General features: G+C 48.3%; 3 protein-coding genes across 3 annotated transcripts, besides 5 other annotated features; 1 reads left to right on the forward strand and 2 right to left on the reverse strand.

The window, feature by feature from the left end:
* Positions 1-3: 3 nt before the first annotated feature.
* Positions 4-20: a microsatellite.
* Positions 21-85: 65 nt separating this feature from the next.
* Positions 86-2,059, reverse strand: Tco025E_04020 (mitochondrial ATP-dependent zinc metallopeptidase; the record flags this gene model as incomplete). The annotated part of the gene is made up of 1 exon (XM_029370933.1): positions 86-2,059. The coding sequence occupies one exon, from the start codon at positions 2,057-2,059 to the stop codon at positions 86-88; it is 1,974 nt and encodes a 657-aa protein (XP_029228919.1).
* Positions 2,060-2,269: 210 nt separating this feature from the next.
* Positions 2,270-2,373: a microsatellite.
* A 2-nt stretch (positions 2,374-2,375) lies between these two features.
* Positions 2,376-2,426: a microsatellite.
* A 226-nt stretch (positions 2,427-2,652) lies between these two features.
* Positions 2,653-5,478, reverse strand: Tco025E_04021 (transportin2-like protein; the record flags this gene model as incomplete). The annotated part of the gene is made up of 1 exon (XM_029370934.1): positions 2,653-5,478. The coding sequence occupies one exon, from the start codon at positions 5,476-5,478 to the stop codon at positions 2,653-2,655; it is 2,826 nt and encodes a 941-aa protein (XP_029228920.1).
* An 89-nt stretch (positions 5,479-5,567) lies between these two features.
* Positions 5,568-5,596: a sequence feature (A-rich).
* A 309-nt stretch (positions 5,597-5,905) lies between these two features.
* Positions 5,906-6,000: a microsatellite.
* A 586-nt stretch (positions 6,001-6,586) lies between these two features.
* Tco025E_04022 (uncharacterized protein) lies at positions 6,587-7,177 on the forward strand (the record flags this gene model as incomplete). The annotated part of the gene is made up of 1 exon (XM_029370935.1): positions 6,587-7,177. One exon carries the CDS (start codon positions 6,587-6,589, stop codon positions 7,175-7,177), a length of 591 nt encoding a protein of 196 aa, XP_029228921.1.
* Positions 7,178-7,323: the final 146 nt, after the last annotated feature.

The following is a 7,323-nucleotide window of genomic DNA, read 5'->3' on the forward strand; positions in this document are numbered from 1 at the left end:
CACATATATATATATATATAGGAAAGGGCAGGAAAGGAAGAAGAAAAAAAATAATAATAATTCACGCGTTGCTCATTTTTCCTCGCTACGAAATCGGCACCGGGCGACGCTTCCCTGTCATCCCGCCCGAGCCCTTGGGCGGCTTCTGGGTGGGGGGAGGCTGGGGGACTTCCTGTGTCGCCTTTGCCGGCAGCACCTCCCCTTTCAGGATGCGTTTCAGCTCCTCGCCCGTCAGGGTCTCGTGTTGCAGTAGGTGCTGCGCGAGAGAGTCCAACTCCTTGCGGTGGCTCAGGAGCATTTGCTTGACCTCCTTGTAGGAATCCTTTAGCAGTGAAGCAACCTCGGATTCTATCTTGTTTTTTGTTGCCTCTGACATATATGCCCCCTCTGGCGTGCCGGAGGACTCGTAGTCAACAAAGCCAAGCTCGTCGCTAAATCCAAAGCGTCGTACCATTTGCCGCGCCATTTGCGACGCCTGATGAAAATCAGAACTGGCACCCGTCGTCACGTCATCCTCCCCAAGCAAGATCTCCTCGCCCACGCGGCCTGCCAGGCAAACCTTAAGTTGCGCGAAGCACTGTTTTTTTCTCTGGCTGTACCTGTCCCTTTCAGGGGCTTGCGCGACGAGCCCCATGACGCCATTGCCGCGGGGAACAATGGTCGCCTTTTGTACAGGCTCTGCGCCATCCTTCTCGAGCAGAATTGCCGCTAGGGCGTGTCCCCCTTCGTGGTAGGCGGTCACGCGTCGATCTTCTTCAGGAATGATCTTCGTGCTTGCCGCACCCATCATCACACGATCCTTGGCATACTCCACATCCTCCATAGTGATGGCGTTTTTGTGCAGCACCGCGGCCCGAATTGTGGCAAGGTTAACCAAATTGTTCAGCTCTGCCCCAGTAAACCCAGTCGTGCCCCGCGCGATTTGTTGGGCCTTAACCGAGGCATCCGCCTTTACCTTTTTCAGATATACCTCTAAAACCTCCTCACGACCCTTCATATCCGGCGGGTCCACCGAGATCGTTGTGTCAAACCGTCCAGGGCGAGTTAGCGCCTTGTCCAACGCGTCCGGAGTATTTGTGGCTGCCAGAACAATAACCGACTCCTTCGAACGGAACCCATCCATTTCAGCCAAAAGTTGATTTAAGGTCATACGCGAATAGGCGTGATCCGTTCTCGACCTTTTACCACCTAAGGCATCAATTTCATCAATGAAGATTAGGGCCGGGGCGTTTGCTTTTGCGGCTGCAAACAGTTCGCGGACGCGACGGGACCCGACGCCGACATACATTTCGTCAAATTCACTTCCTGTGGCGTAGAAGAAGTTGACGCCGGCCTCCTTCGCAATGGCCTTCGCGAGCATCGTCTTGCCGCAGCCAGGGGGACCGACCAACAGTGCGCCCTTTGGAAGTCGCCCTCCCAGGTAGTAAAACCTTTCTGGATCCTTGAGAAACTCAACAATGACTTCTAGCTCCTTTTTTGCCTCATCACAGCCACGAATCGAGTCAAAGGTGACTTCAAGATCGTTTAGGTCCACAGGCTTCACATCGGGAGATAGAAACATGCCTGTGATTGCCGCTCGGGAAACAGCCGAGGTGCGGGTAGACGAATTACTTTCCTGCATTCGGCTGCTAAATTCGTCAATAAGATTCAATATACAACTGATTCCAATTCCAAAAAGCAGCAGCAACCAGAGTCGCGTTGCCCAAGATGCTTGCTGAGGGGCCGAGAGAACAACGATCGGTCGTTCTTTGGTTCCCAACTCAGGCACTGAGGCACCGAGGAAGCCTGTTGGGTTTCCCCGCTGCGGAGGATACAATGGCTGGCCTGGGGGAGCTCCCTGGTACACGTAGGGTGGAACTTGTGGCGGCCGCGCCGCGGCGGGCGAAGGCGGCGGAGGGTATGCGGTCTGCCGTGCGTAGTCGTGATAGCCGCATCGTTGCATAGAAATTGAATGTGGAATAATGACGGTCGTAAGTCGTCTGCCCGGGGACAACTTAAAACGCAGGGCTAATGTATGTTGCCTCAAAACGGCCTCAACCGGTCCATACCATCGGCGCATATTATTATTATTATATTTTTTTCCCCCCCGTTCACTATGCGTCTGTGTGTTTTACCCTTCGAAATTTCCTCGAAAAGAATAAACAATTGACCTTCGGGTCAAAGGCACGGAAGTCCCAGAAGAAGAGCAACAGCAAAAACAAGAATACTACTTAAAACATGGATACGTCTGTGCACGGCTTCTTATTCTCAAACGAGTGGAGTATTCCCCCAGCACCCACAACGCCAACGCCACCAACAACAATAGCAACAAGAACAGTAACCACAATAACAACAATAATAATAGTAGTGACAATAACAATAACAACAACTACATTTTTTTTTCTTTCGTTCTTTCGTTTTCTTCCTTCCTTTTTGCTTTCTTTTTTAGGGGCTATTGGCTCTCAAAATAAAATAAAAACGTTTTTTTTTGTTGTTGTTTACCTTGAATTCTCTAATCCCAAGTGTTTCTATCGACCCTTTCCCCCACCTCCCCCACCGTTGTTGTTTATCCTCTTACCTCATTTCCGTCCCACCCCTTCGCTGGGGATGGGGAGAGCAGTAGTCTCCACAGTGGCAGCTTGTCCAGTAAAACCCTAGTTTCCGTGAATGGTGTTAGCTCATGCCGTACGTCGACATTATCATCTCGCGAAGATTGGGGTGCAAATTGCTCAGTTGATCTCTCAATTGCTCATTGTGTTTGTTGCTATAAAGAAAAAGAATAGAGCTAAGTTTTTCTTGAGTACCAGGAAAGTTACATGCCGCCTGCTGCCAACTGTAAATAAGTCGCATAACATCCGGAAGTATAGCGAAAGCGACTTCTTCTGCTGACAATAGAGCATCAATTAGATGTATCGTCGCCACTGATTTGCCACATGTGTTCTCGGCCTGTGCCATTATTCGGGCGAGCTCTTCGGGCCGCGATTGCGCCAAAAGTCTCGGCACTACATCAAGGGCATGACATATATCGTACGCCATCTGTGAAAAAAGCCAGCGTGAATCATTGTAAGCGTCACTGCGAAGCGCATCTACAGCGGCGGCAAATGCGACGGAAGCATCTTGTGGAAAGTCGGTAAAGTACACCTCGACCATCAGAGTAATCAAACGCACCAGCTCCAACTTATCATAAGAAATATCAATTTCACGAATGAAGGAGGCAAGCGTAACGAGCAACTTGTCTCCCATTCCATTAGGGTAGGCGGATTTTCCAACGGACTTCAATAGGCGATGGAGCAGCGTCACCGCCGCCGATTTCACAGGTTTCTGGGGAAAAGTAACAAGAAGTTGAAATGCCAAACTCGCTAACGAGTCCTGCATTTGAGACATACATGCGGTGAGCGCGGCAGTGGAGGTAACCGTCAAAAAGTTGGAGCAAGTAAACATCATATTGCACAACAAATCCTCGTCGTCTCTGATGTCTCGTTCGACTGCATCCTTTAACGCTACGTGCCACATTCCGAGAACCTTCAAAGAAGTTTCTGAATCTGGAAACCGCGTCAAGAATCCAGCGACAACACGATCAATAGAAAAGATGTCCTTATCGACGTGTGTGTTGAGTGCCCCATTGATGTAAAATGCCACATATGACGCCTCAAAGTATTTCACGCGTTCAATGCGATTACTCTTAAATGCAGCTCCAATTCGTGATGTAACTTCAAAATCCTTTGCAATAGCAATAATATGCAAAGCTAAATCGCAGAGAAGTGATAAATTTCCATCACAGTATATGGGCAAACATGCGATGATCGACTCAGTTAAACAAGGGAGCATGTCAAAAAGACTCGTTGTTGCACCCATGTTATGTCCGGTTACGAATGCCGTATTTAAAGCAGACACCGCTGCCTGTTGAACGCGTTTACTAGTACTTTGCATTCTAGAAATAAAAGCTGCCATAATCTCTGATAAAATTTTTTCATCGCATGTGCAAGCCCATTCCAATATTCGTGACAAGGACCAGATAGCAACGCTAACCACAAAGATATCTTCTGAAGGCGACAGAACAGTATCAATCAATTGACGAACAATATCTGAAACCGTATTTTCAATTTCCGTGTAGCAACCGTTTGCGATGGTCCCGAACAACACAATTGCAGCCTCCTTCAGTTTTCGATCGGCACCCCATAAAATCTTAATCTGCTCAATTAGATGTGGAAATGTCTCTTTACTTGAAAAAATACAGAGAGCATCAATACACCGTAATGCTGATGCGCGCAGTGTGGCAGCACCACAATCATCCTCCATAAATGTATCTTCAGATATGTCTTTGCTTCCTTCATTTAAATGATAATTAACTGCAGTTGCATCGCGCGATCGATAGTCATCATTCGATAAGATACTATCCACCTCTTCAATAGACATAGGAACACAAGCCACCAAAGCCGGGATAAGATTTGGTAGCATAGTGAGTATTGGTTCCATAAGAAGGGAAATAGTTCCGTTACCCCCCATTCGATCATATAGCTTCAAGGCTGCGGTTAACAAATCCATGGCAGCCGTCTTTAATTGAAGATTGTATTCACCTACGTCAATCCTCCAAGAAACTACATCTATAGTATGGCGAATCCACCAATCGATCAATCTGGCCGTTTCCGCGTCGGACATAGGCGTAAAATATTCAAGGTACTCAAGCATTAAGGCACACGAGCGTAACACTTGAATCAGAAGTGGAATATCACACCCACAACCTTGCTCTAAAAGCGTCGTACATACACCAGCAAAAGTGCCACTTGCGGCTGTTAATCCAGTTTGCAGTGGAGATAGTCCTTCTACGTTCCAATCAAGTTGTTCTGCTTGTTCATAAATATTAAAGCACATTCGGAATGCTGCCTTCTGAAGATTTGCTTCGGTATTTTGATCCAATACAAGCGTTAAAACTCGATCGATAATATCCTTACTGGCAATACCCACATCTTTCGGGAGATCTTCCATCAAATACTGAAGAGTATAAAGCGCAGATAACGTCTTTAAGTCCCCTGCCCCAAATAGTTCGTTGAGAAGCAAATTTGGTAAATTGCCCATTCCACACTCCTGCCACCAATTAAAAGAGGTAAGAGCTGTTATTTTCACCACGATTTGGGCCGCTACTCGAGCAATTCGAGCGTCTGATGGGTTACCCAGTACGGATAACGTACAGCGAGCCGCCTCCTTCACGGCGCCTAGACCCAGTGCGTACTTGGATTTTTCGAGATTGTTCTTTAAAGTTATTCCGGCAAGTCGTCTATATTGAATCCATGATCCGCCTAATTGCAATTCTTGAATGGGACAAGCCTCCGCGCCAAAAACGTAGGATAGCAAAATGCAGAATGACGGATTTGCCTGATATTGTTGCAACTCTGCATATGCCTTTTTGGAATTTTGAACACTAACACCATTGTCATGAAGAAGCCGCAGGATACTTTGTACGTCGCCTGCCGTTGGACGATAAATATCCTCAGAATTCATCGCACAGTAACCTAGCCCCTATTGTGTTCAATAACAATTATACAGTTATATATAATTTTGTATTTATTTGTTTACATGGGCATCAAGATAAAAACAAAACAAAAAATAAAATAAAAAATGTAACTATTGCATTAAGAATATTCATTGAAAAACCGACAAGCACGACTCAAGAGAAAGATGTACCTGGAATTCCACGGAAGTAAAAAAAAAAGTAACCTTGATGGAGAGGAACCATAACCCAAAAAGGGAACGAAAAACCGGTACAAACAATTCCGCCATAAGACATAAAAAACAAAAAAAGAAGCTTGAAAACTATAAACCTCCTCAATACGGCACCGATCCTCAACCCACCCACACCCCTCCAGTAATTTGCATTTATTAGGGCCTTTCACCGCAGAACTGCTGTAAAATAAATGTTATCTTAAGCATAACCAAAATAAAGAAATACAATTAAAATAATTTAATACTAATATTCATAATGATAACAGCCACAGTAGTGAACATAATAAAGACAATAATAATTCCAACCACACACCCATCTGCAAGCCACAAGACCACCCCACGCCAGCCAAATAAAAAAAAGGGCAGAACAGGGCCGGGAAAGCCTTTTCCACCCCTGGCCTACACATGGCGATCACACACAACGCCGCCCAACACATAAAGTGGTAATAATATAATAAAAAAGCTGCAACTTCGCTAATCCACGACAAAAAAAATTCCGCTCCAGCAGTTGCGCACAATTTCGTTTCGCTTAAGCACAGCGGCGCGATCCCCCCGACAAAACACGACCAGTAAGCAAAACTGCTTCCTCAGTGAGTTTAATGTGCATAGTAAAACAAAGAAGTCAGGTTAAACCAAAGAAAACAGGGCCTTCCACGCAGCTCGGCCTTACGCATCCACGGCAGGCGACACACCCGCCGGAATGTGCTTTATTGGCCTACACCTATTCCAACCACAGCCTTGGCGCGCGGGTCGCCCCTCGTGGAGCGCAACCCGCCACTCCGCCCCCCGAAGCTCGCCACGAAAACGCCAAAGCCCGCCCGACCCAAAGAAAAAAAACAACCCAATAACACGCGCCACCCGGCGTCTAACCCAACGCCCCCCGCCCATGGCTTGCCTGCAGGACACGCGCGAGCCCCGAACAGCGCCGCGCCTGGGTCCCGTCACTAAAATGGCGCGGCACCCCGGTCCTTCCCCCACTACCCCGCTGCAAAAAAAAAATAACAACAATAACTCGCCCCGAAAGGCTTGTAGCGCTGGGCGGGTGCCTCGCCAGACCGCCCTCTTAATTCTGTCATTGCTTGGCGCTAAACGGAACCGACGCGGCGCGGCACAGGGCCGCAGTGCGGGAACATGCCCGTATCTGCGTTGGTTGAGTTCCTGGAAGGCCGAGCGGTCCCACAAAGACGCTAGCGAGGCCGCGTTCATCCGCGGGCGTGGGCGCCCAGAACACCGGAAATGCAGGCAAGCCTGCGCCCCAGACGTTGTTTCGCGATATGAAAGAAAAATGTTATTGGTTGTCGCTGCCGCCGGCGGTCGTTGTTTTTTTTTTCTGGGCGCCGCGTCGTCTGCAGGAGGTCCGGGGCAAATGCGTTCAATTTCCCGCCGCCGGAAAATGCGCGCCGGCGTGTGGCGGCGTGCCTTGCGCCTGGGGCTCTTCATTGGCAGCTTATCCGGCCCTGCGGAGACGCGGAATTGAATCCGGGTCCTGTTCTGCGAATCGCTCGGCGGACGCTGGCGGTCTCAAGCGCGAGAAGTGAATCCCTCTTTCGGTGAAGCGGTTGAAGGAGGAGCAAGTTGCATTGCGTGTTCTCTTTGAGTCGCATTTTGCTCTGGACGAGTGCG

The sequence above is a fragment of the Trypanosoma conorhini genome, assembly GCF_003719485.1.
Source record: "Trypanosoma conorhini strain 025E chromosome Unknown Tco_14.4_contig_00195, whole genome shotgun sequence".
NCBI lineage: Eukaryota > Euglenozoa > Kinetoplastea > Trypanosomatida > Trypanosomatidae > Trypanosoma > Trypanosoma conorhini.